Source organism: Thunnus maccoyii, chromosome 3 (genome assembly GCF_910596095.1).
Source record: "Thunnus maccoyii chromosome 3, fThuMac1.1, whole genome shotgun sequence".
Lineage (NCBI taxonomy): Eukaryota > Metazoa > Chordata > Actinopteri > Scombriformes > Scombridae > Thunnus > Thunnus maccoyii.
Window position 1 is genome coordinate 8058988 of NC_056535.1, and position 15263 is coordinate 8074250.

The 15263-nt window shown below is 38.4% G+C and overlaps 2 protein-coding genes across 3 annotated transcripts; both read right to left on the bottom strand.

The window, feature by feature from the left end:
• Positions 1 to 823: 823 nt before the first annotated feature.
• On the bottom strand, positions 824 to 5278 carry gnl3l (guanine nucleotide binding protein-like 3 (nucleolar)-like). The gene is made up of 15 exons (XM_042403746.1): positions 5175 to 5278; positions 5043 to 5086; positions 4221 to 4331; positions 3989 to 4105; positions 3809 to 3892; positions 3543 to 3678; positions 3347 to 3450; positions 3060 to 3204; positions 2630 to 2717; positions 2365 to 2542; positions 2135 to 2277; positions 1910 to 2046; positions 1445 to 1608; positions 1143 to 1317; positions 824 to 914 (listed from the first exon to the last, which is right to left on the bottom strand). The coding sequence occupies exons 1-15, from the start codon at positions 5185 to 5187 to the stop codon at positions 847 to 849; spliced, it is 1707 nt and encodes a 568-aa protein (XP_042259680.1). The 5' UTR covers positions 5188 to 5278; the 3' UTR covers positions 824 to 846.
• A 2157-nt stretch (positions 5279 to 7435) lies between these two features.
• On the bottom strand, positions 7436 to 13212 carry opn1lw1 (opsin 1 (cone pigments), long-wave-sensitive, 1). 2 transcript variants are annotated; one of them, XM_042403762.1, is made up of 6 exons: positions 12812 to 13212; positions 8523 to 8819; positions 8229 to 8397; positions 7973 to 8138; positions 7644 to 7883; positions 7436 to 7549 (listed from the first exon to the last, which is right to left on the bottom strand). In XM_042403762.1, exons 1-6 carry the CDS (start codon positions 12858 to 12860, stop codon positions 7451 to 7453), a joined length of 1020 nt encoding a protein of 339 aa, XP_042259696.1. In that variant the 5' UTR covers positions 12861 to 13212; the 3' UTR covers positions 7436 to 7450. The 2 variants fall into 2 exon arrangements, with proteins under 2 accessions (XP_042259696.1, XP_042259686.1); XM_042403752.1 differs by having other exon boundaries at positions 9470 to 12878.
• Between the last annotated feature and the right edge of the window lie 2051 nt (positions 13213 to 15263).

Below are 15263 nucleotides of genomic sequence, written 5' to 3' on the forward strand. Positions count from 1 at the left end.
TGATTTACAGGGTTAGGGTTACAAAATTCTCGAAAAACTGTTCACTTCTAAATCTTTTGCGGTCACTTTTGTATAATTTCAGTACAAATGCATGATAATTTTTAATTATGTTGTTTTTTCTGACTTTATATGAATGAAAATGTGCAAATTCACCAGTTTTCTCATTAGAACTAGATAAAATCAAAATATTGTCCAGGTCACAGTTTGGAGGGAATAAATAAGCTATTTTGTGTTTACAACTGTTATGCAATTACATATTCTGCATCTTAACACCACAAGTGCTAATGAGTCTCCCACTCACCAAGTTGAATGTGAAATGCAAAACGCTGGCATATACATTAAGCTATTTCTACTGCTTGTTTTAGAAAAGATGCTGATATGTCTTTCAATTAAGCTCATTATGAATGCTTTCAATACTTTTTAGGCACAAGCAATTAGGAAATAACACTTACTACCCAGGAACAAAAATTATGTTACAGTGTAATTACTGTAGCTTAGCTTAGAATTAAATAATTAAATGTGATGCATAAAAAGGTCCTATGAGTTTATATTTGATACTAATGGCTCCTGTTGTGAGAACTGAAGTGTCAAGAGCTCTGAAGGTCAATACGTAACAAAAGGCATCTGCAATTTGTACTAAAGGCAAAACTTTCAGTGTTTGCACAGGACAGTGACTGAGACAGAGTGTAATCCACCCAGTGAAAAGCCACCAAAGAAAACAACAGGGTTCCAAGAAGCTTAAGTTCTGTAGGAGGATAGTAATGTTTCTTACATTAAAACAGAAAACTGTAAAAGTGTTCAGTGAAGGAAAAACACAAACACATATTCCTTGATTTTTTATTTTAATCAGCTATCTGAAAATGAGAAGTCCATTGCAGATGTCAAGGTGTCCGAGAGTTTGGTGGCAATTTTGTCTGCAGATGAAAGAAAATGAAGAAAAATGTATCAATTTAATTTGCATAGTTAAATACAGAACAAGTAAAGCAAAAAAGATATTATAAGCCTACCTGTGTGGGTGTATGTGATCAGTAAACTAAGATTTTAAACTCCAAAGGTTTTAATTAGATTTTAGATTCATATCCAGAACACACCACAGGCAAGATTTTGTTTAGTATTTGACTGAGGCTGATATTTATACAAACCAGCTCTTTTCTGTTGCTTCTTCCTCTTCTTGCTGGCAGCAAGGAGTGCTTGGCCCTGCTGTAGAGGATCTACATTCAAGATATCCTTCAAATCTGGAGCCCTGGATGCAGCATCACTTTCAGGTAAATCAGTCTTCGACTTCTGAGATTTTATCTCCACTGTCATTGGTCCAAACTATTTTAAATGAGACAGAACATCAGACATAACGAGAGTTGAATGAACCACATTTTACAAAAGTTAGGGGCTTAACAAGTTATACTTCAGTGAACACTGAAGCTGTAAGGACTGAACTGTTTCACACCTCTGGGTCCTTGTCATCCTCCATAGATTCAGTTTCATCTTTAAATTCTGGCTCTTCCACTGACTCTCCTTCCATTTCCAGGTACGAGAGTGGTTCACCACCACCTTGTGTCATTCCAGTGGTTTCCATGCAGAATCCCATTTGGACATCAGAACAAGATGACTCTGAAACACAGCAGAAGCAAATCCAAATTTGAAACTACTACTGCTTCTTTGGGGTCTTTTAACACTTGATTATTACGGTATTATATTTCAGTTGTCCTTCTGTGACACAATTATCACATGAAAAAATTGTTCAATGGCCTTTTATTTAGATAAAAACTGCTCCAGTTGTTACTTTAAAGTAACTGAATGAAAACTGTTGACAGTGAAGTCTGTTCTGGGTAACTGGGACATTGTTCTTACTGCAAGTAAATGAGAAAAATGTTTAGGGGGATTTGGGTGAAATGAGCCTGTTTTCTTTTACCTGCCAGAACCTCCTGATTTCCTTTTTCAAGCTCGTCCCAGTCAAAAGCTTTTCCCATCTCCGTAACAATCTCAGCGCTGACGTGTGTAGGAAGAGTGTGTGTCTCTGGAGGGTGCGTGAAGTAGCTGATCCTTCCCCTAAATAATACAACATGCTGAAATTAACACAGTGCTAGTGGTTGATTGTCATTTGTAAAGCTATAAAAAAATCCTAAATTTTACCCACCCTGTCCAGTCCATTAATACACTCTTAGCTGCTTTGTCAGTGTCGGGCAGTCCTCCCTTCCTTAGTTTGCCTTGACGTCGAGCAAGCAATGCCAAGAACTCCAGAGCTGTGTGGAAGTCTGGCACTCCGTAGTGCTCCATGATCTGCACATCCAACAGAACTGATGTCATGGCAGTGTGCGACTTACACAATCTATCAATGTGCAAATGGCTGGAAAGCAAACAACATACCTGTGCCTTGTTGCAGCGTCGAAGGATGGCTTCAACAGGTGGAAGGGGATCTACAAGTTGTTCGATTTTCACACAGTTACGAAGAATCATTGCTGCATCAGTCGTTGAAGTTGCCATGACAATGCCGGGGCAATCTAGTAGTTTAATGTGTTTGTCCAAATGCACCTCTTGAAGGCATCTAAAGTCCGACAAACTCATCATTAAAACAGGTAGGAAACAAGCAGGACTTCACAGTTACAGGATCAACAACTTAGTGTATACTTACTTGGTGACACCAGGAGTGGCTCCAACATTACACGCTCGTACGCGTTTCAGACTGTTGATCAAACTGCTCTTTCCCACGTTAGGAAAACCTACAAAACAGAAGTAGCAAAAAATTATTTCACTTAGACATCTTACGTCATAAACAAGAAAACCTAATGTAGTATGGTTTGTCTTCACAGGAGACATTTCAGCTGCGTTTTTTAGTCTGAAGCAACAAATACTTTTCTATTTTAATCAATACAGCTGTCTACACAGGCTGTACTACGGGTCACGCTTAACTTGCACTTTATACAAGTAATTTTAAGCTTAAAATCTATTTTCTTCCATTTTACAAACATACCCTGTGTAGACACTGACAGAAGAATGACACTGATGTGCTGCTTTCACTACCCAGCCTGTGTTAACACTGTATTACTGGATGTGGTGCTTACCTACAACACCTACGGTGATGGCCGTCTTTATGTCCAGGTTGCGACAGTAGTTGCCAAGTAGCTTCATCAAGCAGTCTGCACCAATACAAGCACTGCTACTAAGAAGCTCTGTGGTGGCTTGTGTCACTGGTACATTACTGCGTTTCTGCCCACAGCAGGAGACAGAAAATAATGTTTAGTTTTTATGTGAAATGCATATTTAGCAAAATAATATCATAAATATTAGTATAGAGCTTTAATTATTTGAATCTTAATTAGCATTTTCAGATGATAGTTTAACTACATACCAAGTTCTTGGACTGTTGCTGAGTAGATGCTTTGAAAGCCACAGTAGGAAACTCATTACGAAGATACTTGATCCACTTTTCCACGATTTCCTTTGACACCAAATCTATAATCAATGTAAGACCATGTAAGTCAAGATATAAAAATATAGACAATTCCCAAAAGACATGCTTTCTAAATTTGTATTGCAAAACCTACCGATTTTATTAAGCACTAACACTATCTTCTTGTTCGCTCCACTTTGAATGACTGCCTGCTCCACCTGAGGACATCTGCAGCCAAGAGGGTCACGTGCATCCAAAACCTCTAAAATCACATCTGATGCCTCCACTACCTTTAAGAAAATAATAAAAAAGCAAAATGTCCATTTCCAAAAAATCTAATGTCAAATTACAGTGATAATTCTGTGTGTACAAAACACATCTAAAATCATAATGTTCATCATGTATGAAGCAGCTGCATACCTTTTTAAATTCTCTGTAATATGCTTTTCTTGAATTCTCATTTTCAAAGTTGACATGTTTCTCCAAACTCTGCATCTCTGTCTCCTGTGAACACAAACAAGAAAAAAAGAAATCATTATGATGCACAACATGCAGTGATTCAAAATAGAGTCAGTTTCCCGCAAACAGGCTGACATTTACCCTCTGCTCAAATTCTTTCTGCCGCTGTAGGATGTCATTCTGAAAGCTTAGCAAATTCCTCCTCTTCATCAGCTCTCGTTCTCTAGAGATTTTCTGCTTTTCTTGGAGGTCCTGAAGCTAATTAGGAAAAATATGAATCGAGAGATTGGTTAACCCCTCAAAATAAGACGTGTAATAATAATTTGCAGTGCAAACTCAAATCTGAGTGCAGGCAAGAGTTTCCAAAAGTCACCCTTTGCCTCCTGATTTCTTCTGGTCTTCTGTGGTCCTTGACATGCTGCACAGATGACTGCTCTTTATTCTTTGTCTGCCTTGAAGCATCTCCCTTTTGTCCATCTTTGGTCTGTAGACAGGAAAACATGCCAAATATTAAAATAATATCTTTTCTTTCAGTTCATTAAAAGACAATCAATGCAAGCAGGGAACAGTTGATTTATGTACACATCACGTCTGTGAGGCTTTGAGCCATCAACAACAGTAGTTTTCTGAAAATCTCTTGAGAATCAGACTAATAAGTAAAAACATCAGGTAAAATGTAGTGCAACAGATCTGTGTTTTTACCTCATGGTCAGCAGATGTCCAAACGTGAAATTTTCTTTACTAGCCTTATGTTGTGTGTGTGTGTGCTTAAGTCTTAGATGATATGTCATTGCCATACAGTGTATGTTTGATAGTATCTGATCCATCGACACTGCACAGTAGTTTGGGTTGTTTATAGATTAACACAGTGACATTGAAGCTGCTGAATGCTAAATTTACACGTAAGCAGCGTGATTAAGGGAGTTGGGACAGTATATTTTCCACTCCAGTAGTTTATCTGTCTGTCTGTGCAGTGCACCAGTCAGCAACACTGATACCTAGCTGGAGCTGGAAAGACATCTATCAATAATAACATCACCGTTTTCATATAATAGTTTCTTGAACGAAAAAGCTGAGCTACCGTACAGTTTAGCGATACATTTGGCAACTGTTGAATATATTTCTGTCACCACAGTAGTGACGACAGAGGAGCACTAAAAGTTAGCTCGGGTAACATTTGTCGGGCAGCGCTTACCTTCAGTTTTCCTAGAAAGCCGAGACGTTTTGCTCGTTTTTGTTCTGTAAGATACAAGAAACGACACAATTTAAATCGTTCACGGGTAATTTTAGGTGAAAGTATTAAATCACACAACGAAAAAATACGTACTAGCTTTAGACATAGCTTCAGTTTTCAACCTCTCAGACTTCACGTGTGTGGCAAGAGGGTGGACATGCGCACACAGTGACGTCACTCATAACATCCGGGAATATTTCAAAATAAAAGAGTTTGTATTTTGGCTACAACAACTGGTTCCCAAATTGGTGTCTGTAAGCGGGACCTCGACTGCACCTGCACATCAAACTGTTTTGATCCCAACCGAATCAAAATTATTTTGCTCACTTTATCACAAAATTTCATTATACAAAAATTACAACTTTGGTTTTCTTGTGCTATTCCTAACTAGCTGTACCAATTACTGCAAAATCACTGAGAAGGGTCCAACTGCAGACCTCCCTCCTGGAGCACCTAGTTCTGTGAGTCGATGGGGTTTGAGCATGAACAGTAGGGCTGTATGACGTACGTAAACTTTCACTTACTTACCTTAGCATTCCACCGAAATCTGTTTCTCATCAAATTTGATGCGAGAAATAAGCAATCCAGTTGCTGAATCCTCATTCATATTAGATCTACAAGACCTAAATTAAAAGTTTGTTCCGACTTTCGTAAGGCAGGGGCACTACTGCACTGCCGGTTGCCACTTCTTTCTTGGCCGTGCCTCAAGCTTGTGGGGGATACAGAAGTGAAGCAGCAATGCCTCAAACGACAATACATGTAAATAACGTTACTCTAATACTACTTTTATGTCATCAAATATTACAATAAAGCTGATAATGTATTCATATTTGTATTCAGAATAAACACTTTGTTGTTTAATATGCATTTCAATAGATATTTCAATGTGGAGTCGGAGCACCTGTAAATCATAAGAGGAGATTGACCACCAAGCTCAAGACACTGAAGGAAGTGTGTGAGAAGAAGGTGAGACTCATAATCCAGCAGAACATTAAGCCTCAGGTGCCCCAACTGATCATTTCACTCTGAATAATGGGTTCTTGGATTCTAAGTACTTACATTTAGCGTTGGCATTTGGAAGAGAAACTTCTGAAATGCTAATTCATCAAGAGGTTGCCATAAAAACAATAAAGAGAGGGGAAAGATGTAGATGTAGAGGGAAGAGAATTTGAGTCATACCTTTGTGCCATAAGGTTCACTATAAATGGAAAATTCTCGAAGAGCCATTTCAATGAACAATTTATGGCCATTCATGTTCTGTAGGCCCAAAAACGCAGAAGCCTGATGAAGGCTGAAAAAAGTTTTCCAGGCGTTTGCGCCTACTGAGCAAGTTTCATTGGAAAGAATTGGGTCCTATCTTGGAATACGGTGTCCAATGGTCTTAATACATCCATGAGTTCCACAAATAACACTATGTTTTGAGGTCAAAATGTGTAAGTGCATGGCATTTACCAAAAGAAAAGTTTGATATAGTGAAAATGGATATGTTGTTTCATAATAAGGGCTTTGATGGCTTGTGACATACACATAGTTCATTTCTCAATACCTCTAAGAGCTAACTTTGTGTAGTCTGGGTCAGTTTTATTACTGGAACTAGCTGCCATATTTTGGTGGAGGTCCATCTGTCATGTCAGCTAGTTAGAGCCAACAGATGTCTATCCACATGTGGCTTGTAGAAAACATGTTTTGGATATGTGAGGACATGTGCCACATACAATTTACAAATGACCTTTCCAGAAAGTTTCTTTCTAAATGCTGAAATGTCCAGCTATCATGTCATTGTTGCAATGTATTTTTTAGCTGCTACCCACCTTTACTGCAGCCCTCTACTTTATTTCTGATATAATATTAATACTAATAAACTGTTGTGTAAAGACATGCTTTTTGCACCTTCTCACTTAATTATGAATATGTGATGTCTGTCTATATTGGCATCCTGTATGAAGGATGACTACTTTCCTCACAGCTGATTGGTGAGAAGGTCTTTTTTTTTTTTTACATGTTTTGATCTGTGAGCCTGAAGAAGAACTACCCCTGGCAGGTTTGGTCTCTGGCATGAGTTACCATGGCTGCGGAGCTCATTTTGAACATGAGACAGAAAATGTGACACAGAGCGCAAATGCACATCCTAAGCCACCAAAACTTCTTTGTGAGAAGTGAGCCTGGTCCATCTGTGCCAAGTGTCGCCCACACAAAAAACACTGCATGGAAAGCTTTTTTAGTATACTTTGCATTTATTTGCTTTATGTGCTTTTTTTGTGCTTTTTTTTGTATTTGCAAGAAAGCTAGCTAAAGAAAAAAGAGAAAATAAATATTTACTGTACAAGTCATAATGGTCTTTTTTCATGCAACATGTAAAACATACAGGTTTATGCAGGGGCCACAGAGGACACCTCTGTCTTTGATGTGGATACTTCAGAGCCATCATCGGCTTCTTTGCCAAAGAGCTGCAGGATGCATGTGCGGAACTGATGGGGAGAGAATAAAAAATAAGTTAAACAAAACACATTTGATTTAGACAAAGGCAGTTGATCAATGTGACAATGAGACTGTTGTGCCAACCTGACGGTTCATGAAGACGTAGATAATAGGGTTGTAGATGGTGGCGCTCTTGGCAAAGTATGCAGGCATGGCAGCAGCCAGAGGATGGAAGGCATATCCAGGGTTGGCTGCGGCAAAGCAGGCAAAAAAGGTGTAAGGTCCCCAGCATAAACAATATGCCAGGATCATCACAACAACCATCCTGGATACTTCTCTCTCCGCTTTCTGGGTTGACTCTGATTCCTTCTGCTGCAAGGCAACCTGTGATAGATAAATTGGCACATTATAAGATTCTGCCAGGCTGTGATGTACTTTCTATGATGTATAAAACTGCAGGTAAGATAACTTACAGCACGGATAGCCAACCAGACTGCAAGGTAGCACAAAATGATGATAGCCAGGGGAATTAAACAACATGTAATCATAAGAACAATCATGTAGGACTGAACACCAGGGTCGTCACTTCCACTGAATACATCAGGTCCACAGGAAGTCTTCAGTCCATGAGGCCAGTACCTGAAACAAGACAACTTTTAATTTATGTCAACTGATAAACACTCAAGATCTTTATTATGTATATATCTGTAAGATAAAAACACAGGCTACCTGCTCCATCCAAAGATGGGAGGAGCGCACCATACAGCTGACCAGACCCAGGAGAACACAATTCCACCTGTGGCCCATTTGGCATCAAACTTGATGTTTCCAAAAGGTTTGCACACAACGACCCATCTCTCCCAGGAGATGATAGTCAGGGACCAGAGAGCAGTAATGCCTGTGTAAAGAAGCACAATACTCAGTAAAGGAAATTAACGAAATATGTAAGACCAAGAATTCCTCTCTTTGCAAACTGCTTCCAAATACCTTTCCATGAAAAAGAAAAAAAATATGACCACTCACCACAAACTGAGACAGTGTAGCCCTCAAAGATGCACATAGGGTGTCCCAGAATGAAGTAACCAAAATACTGGTTGCATACACTGATGGTACTTGCAAAAACTGTCTCTCCAAGATCAGCAATAGCAAGATTGACCAAGATCCAGTTCAGAGGGTGACGGAGTTTTTTGAACTTTGCTGTAGCCACCAAGACAAGACCATTGGTGAAGACTGATAGAACGACCACAATAAACATCCAGAGTGTTGCGACATTGTAAACCCATCGAGGAGCAATGTGGTAATTCGGACCTTCAAAGGGATCTAGGGAAAAAAGCAAACCAATTTCACATATAGTCTCATGATTTAAAATTTAATGTGGTTCATATTGTCTTATTCTGTAAAGTATAGGAAGCAACAGTACTAACTTTTGTGTACATAACACAAATCTTGAATTCATGTAAACAGTGCATAAGCTTTCTAGTGAGGAAAATAGGACAACTGTCTGATGCTTGCATTTAAGTTTGACAATACTGTGCAACAATATTTACTTTTTCAAACTGTCGAGCTCTAAATCCTCAAATATGTCAAATATAACTGAAAAAAACACCAAATTTAATGAATTCAGTAAGTTATGCTTTCAATCACATATTACGTCCCTCCAAACACACTCAATTAACCAAATTTAATAAGTTTAAGTCAACAAATTTCAACCATACTAACTTTCTGATGTCAGATTCAGTGTCTGAATAGTGAGCAAAAAACAGCAGTACATCATTACATTTGAATCAGGATCTAATTGAAAACTTAACTTTAAAAAGCAGACGACCACTGGCAAAAGATGAATAGATTATGATCTGCTCTGGTTTGAAGTTCTGCTGTCATTCCTTGTAGGTCCTTACTTTTTGTTACAATCACTCATATAATGCACATGCCCATCAAATTATTAATAAAATAAAATGGCAATACTGTACCCTTGGTATGATTGCTGTTTGTGTAAACAAAGGCAGATCCTCTTGTTGAGTCTTCATAGTTTCGCCTTGCAGCAAATGCCTGTTTTCCCCACTCTTCTGCCATTCTGACCTTCAAAGTCGTCTTTAGTAGCTGGCCTTTCCTGTCACTCGTAACCTCCTTGGGTGACTGGTACCACACATCTGACCTTAGCTTTTATACTTATGCTTCAGAGACCTCCAATAGGATTAGGTCACAATCAAATTACAGTGCAGTATGCTGCGTTGCAGTGACACTCAGCAAGGCAATGGACTTGAACTGTAATAAAACTATGAGCCAATTAGGTTAAGATACAAAATACCAGAATAACTGTGTTTGAAAGCGGATTTCCTTCCACCCACTTAAAATGGGGATTATTTGTGAGACCTGTGACTGACATGTTATTGAGAATTTTGAGCCATTTTTTGCCTTCATTAAGTCCTGCCGTAGTCAATATTGTCTATTTCTTACAACTATAGAAATGTTGAAATTAGTATTATACGCAACATTCAATTTGTTTCTCAAATAATCATTTAAGCTCCAAATCAAATGTTTATTATCTCATACTTTTTGATGCGAAGAAACAATTCTACATTAGTACACTTAATATCATGGTCCGATATTGCATCCGTTGCATGATATTATGTTCATTTGAGAAATAAAAACAAACCTAACAGTACAGAATTGTGTGTATCAACTATTGCTGTTGCTATTGTGTATAATGTTGTCTTGACAGGTGCACAGGTGGACCCTGGTGAGCATGAGAGGACAGCCAAGTCGTAAAGCAGCTTAAAAGTAGAGAAACACGTAACATTTCACAGTTGTTCACACATGAGGTAAGTAAGACATCTGTAATCCCTCCGGAAAGATAGTTCACCTCAGAACATAGGATTTTTCTACACCGCTTTGATCCTACCACATACGTCATAGTCCTCATGGAAGGGCAAAGTGGAGGGGGTAAACTCAGCCTGACGTTGTGGAAAAAGAATCTAATCACTCTAAAGCACAGGCCACATTTGTTTATGGTAAGAACATGACAGTCAGAGATTTTATATTAAGTTGCAAACAATTTTTCTGAAGGTGTGAGATTACATTAAGGATATCTGACCTCTACATACTTTTCCTAGTAGTGAATTTCACATATAAATGCTGCGCACAGAATTTTGGCAAAGTGATGCAGGGACATACGTGTCTGGCAAAAGCTCTTCATTTCTGGGTATTCCAAACAAGATAGTGTGTCTTCGGGGGACAAGAGCAACCGGTGATTAGGGAATGTGTTACTGTCTCTGAGGCTTAATTACTGTCTTTACTTGCTGCTACCCTCTTAATTAGCTCAGTCTGCCTTTTGGATATGTCATAATTGCCAGCAAGTGTTGCGTGTAAATGCAAATGCCAACCAGCTGATGTAGCTCATGCAACTGAAGTTGCATGGCTGAATTTGAGAGGATTCATTCCAAACATTTTGAATCCATTTTAGAAAAAAAAAGCTCCCTGTAATTCACCAGCTAACATTTTAGAAACATGTGCTTTTTTTCTCAAAATCAAATTATTATGCAGTCATTGTCATATAGCGATAGCCGTTTCATTCAAGTATACTTCAAACAAAGTGCTTGTTGGATCAACTAACAGAGTCATAAAACCCCCTTTCTGATGGCAGATTGCTGCTTTCAAAAACTGCAGCTTCCCTCAACACAGAATCCCACAATCATACACATTTTAAGCCTTTACTGCCAGGTGTGCGAAGGTGTGTGAAAGTAGGCAACGTTTCTCTTCTCTCTCAGGCACTCTTTTTCATTCCTTACACAACTACTTTTCGTGTGTACAACAGATAGCAACATCATGAATGCCCTCAAGGAGAGACTGTCCAAAAGTGTGCCATTATCCCCATTTGTAGAGTTCATTGCGCCAAGGCAACTCAGACATACAAAAGGAGCGAGGGCATTCAGTCATTAAAAACAGTTTCAAAAACTGCTTTCTAAGTTATTTAAATTTCTCTAGAATTTGACTGTGATGATGGCTGACCTTCCCTCTCAACATAATATTTAAGGCACAATTATAAAGACCAGTACTCTTTTAGGCTCATGAGACCATGATGTTATACAATACGGAAAGAGTGAAAGATCAACAGAGTGTGCTGTTGAGGTGCAAATGGAGTCCTGCTAAATTTTTAACATGTTTGTCAGATTTCAGATGGGATTCCAAAATAATTCCATCCTATAAAATTCAACCTTTGATAGAAAACAGAACAGTTTTTCTGTCAAAAAAACTGACTGATACAATTGTGTTTTTTTTTCATTCAAGGCTTAAAAAACTGCTTCGAAATAAAAGCCACAGAGCGATAGAAGTTACACATTTTGTTAGTTGCTTTACAGCAGTGGGACCAGCCACATGTGTAAGTCATAGTATCATCAGCAACAACAACCAGCTCCAGGATAGACTTCCGGTCCAGTCCGATACACTTCTGGTCCGGTCATTACATCAACAGTATAATAGGTCCTAAAGTGAGGGCTAATAAGATATTGTCTGATATTTTGAATTAAAATTAGTTTTGAAATTAGTATAATTTGATGGTGTCACTCTCTTGCCCTTATCAAATGTCAATGAGCTAATAGTGCACAGTTTGCTATTTTAGTAGAATGTTTAGGTCAAAACCAAAGGGGTCATGATGAAGTAACTGGTGCTCTGCCAGATGGGTCAGCAGTTGCACTGTTACAACTTTTTCAAACTTATTTAGATAAAACATGGGATTAATTGTTTTGTAGTGTAATTCAGTAGCTTCAGTAGCATTATCATTTAAAGTCCAAGTGAAATTTAATTGCCTAACTGCCTGTTTTTTGACCACTACAGCACACATATCTGCTCTATAAATCACTCGTCCTGTGTTCTCCTCAGAAACCAAAAGTGAGAAATTCATACTTTAAATTCTGTGATTTCATTATGGTGCCCCATAGTTTAACATTATTTCGATTAAATACTGTGCCACTTAGATAGCTGAAGTACTTATTTTGATACAGCAAATCAAATCTTGAATAAAGCAATAACATGGCGTTCAATCATAGGCAGAGTAGATGGTCCCACTGAGCCTGATAGCATCTTGCTACACAAGAGCCACAGACTCTCAACAACAACCCACATTAGCTTTCCTGTTAAGTCTCCTGCTTTTCAAGCTTACGAACATGAACACATATCTTGTCCTGCAACTTAGCTCATTGGAGGAGCCACCAAACAAACACTCCCTGGGGAAACCACACTGCTCACATCAGTTAGAAGACTGGGTGGCTAATTAGCTTCTTAGCTACAACACATTAAACAGCATGTCAACATACCTGCAAATGTCACTTTGGTCCCGTTAGATGCTGTTAGATGTTTGTTCATTGCTCTTCAAAATCCCTATTGCACTCAGTTGTTCAAATACAAAGTTGAGTAAATAGTTGTGTAAAGAACAAAAAAAATCTAACCCTGACTAGCAAATAGGGTACACTTAACTTTATCAAACTAGCATAAGCTAGGGGTAAAGCAAGCTCAAGCAAAGTTGACATTGTACTTGCAACCTATAAGTGCTGCAGGTCCATAATATATATTCAACTCGGTGGTAGTTATGTAAGTAAGGACGAGGGAGAACCAGAATTCATCTTTACACATTTGACACATTGAGCATTCACCAGCAGGTAAAATTTTGTGTTCTGGGCCAGCAGAACTGTTGTCAACCAGATTTCAATTGGCCTAAAAACAATAGCCGACCTTTCTCACAGGAGACATTTGGACAATTCACAGTGGTAAAAAGCACAGATGTAAATAAAATGAATGAATTTTACTGGTTTGGTTTTATAAAAAAAACATTAGATTGTTTGACATGTATTTACTATTTTAAATACCAGTATTTGTTGTATTTTGCGACATTTGGTCCCGAAGGGCATTTAGTGGGGGAGATCAAAGACAACTTTTGTGGTGAGATTAAAATTAAATGAAATAATGAAATGAAATAAAAGCGTCAATATAAGCAAACTAACTGCAGCAGTGATTTGTAGCCTTATACTTTTGATAGAGAAATAAAACATACTTGTCACAGTTATGCAGAACATTAAAAAGGTGAGCAAGATCCCATTTTAAATGTTCTGACTGTTGGTTGAAAGTTTCACTGGATTGAAAGTGAAGAGTATAGACTTTAGGCAATTACTCCAAAACATCATCAAAGGATAAGGCAGGTGATTTTCTATATCTTTCTTATTGTCAACAAATCTCATTTACAGAGCCAAGCCAACAATGAACTGATCCTACTTACAAGTGTTGTGTGTATATCCAAATCCTGATATATTGTATTCCTCTGTGCCATACACATTCGTTGTGCTACAGTTTTATCAAAGAACTTCAGTACAGTCTTGAGGTTGTGATATATAGCACAACAAGGTAACAAAGCACTGTAAACAGGCATGCGCAGTGGCGTCTGAATTGCTCTCCTGAGACTGAAAGTGTTATTGCTATTATTAGTCTTTGGAGCTGTTTCTAAATAATCTACCATAACCGTAGTATTCGGGGCGAAGGTACATGTCACCAAGTGCAACTGTGCGGCCCACTGAGGTGTTTTTAAGTGAGGTCTATGGCACAGACCTTGCCGTAGACCTCAGAGTTTGGCACAATACTTGTAAAAGTAGAAAATCAGTTCACTGTTTACTTATTGCAGAGTCTGCTATCACTGACAACTTAATGGTCTCCCTCATTAAGTTTTCTGTTAATATTGTTCACCTGGCCTCGTTATGTGCCTGCTCAGCTGCCTCTCATCAGATGTTAGTCTCTCCAGAAGAAGGTTGCCTCTGCGGTCTGTATTAAATGCCCAATACAGTAGAGTAGCCCACCAATGGGTTAGGTAACCCTAACCCATTGGTGGGCTAGGTAACCTAACTCATCTGAAACTTTTTGTCTTGAATTTTCATGGTCCCTGTCCCTGGGGCAGGTGTATACACAATGTTCAGTATGTGCACAAAAGCCATGCATGCAAGGTGCATACCATATACTAGGGACCTTTATTGTCTGTACTCCCAAAAAAATTATCTGTAAAAAAAACAACGAAAAAACATGCATGCACCATTTCCCACACATAAACTGGTATTTTAAAAACAGAGCGTATGGGGAGATTGTGCTCATTTTCACTTCAAACTAGGTGCACACAATCTAAGTGTGAAATGGTCAAATGGAAATGAGAAAAAAGGTAAGAGATTGAATCTAATTTTCACAATTAATGTTTTGGTTTGCTAGCCAATTTCACTGAGCTTGCTTGATGTTTTTTCTGTCTGCACACCTGTTTATAATCTGCTAATCATAGGCTCAGGTAAACTTAGTTGTTTAGATGTCTATTCGATGTTGTGCATTGGGTCCTAGGTCAGTACATCATTGTTACAACCATGTGTTAAAATGACTTAGATGTTTGAGAGTAAATCATAACTTGCTACTCTCATGCAAATATCGTTTTGTAAAACTAGCTGTAAGTTATTTTAAAAGAGTCTTCATCTGGATCACACTACAGTGAGAGGGGTTTGAGGCATTGAGGATCTTTTGGCTACTACCTTCTGCTTTCTCATTCAATTCAAGGTTGTTCAAAACAGATATGACTTGCATTGCCTGGTTAAGAGCCTCAAGAGGCAACTTTACATGATTGAAATATCATGTAATCATAGGTGAAGCAATTCTAACAAGTCCTCCAAATTAAACGACCGCATAGTTCGTTTGACCTTTCACTTCAGAACAACCCATAGGAGCTTTTTCTAATATGCCGCCTCTATC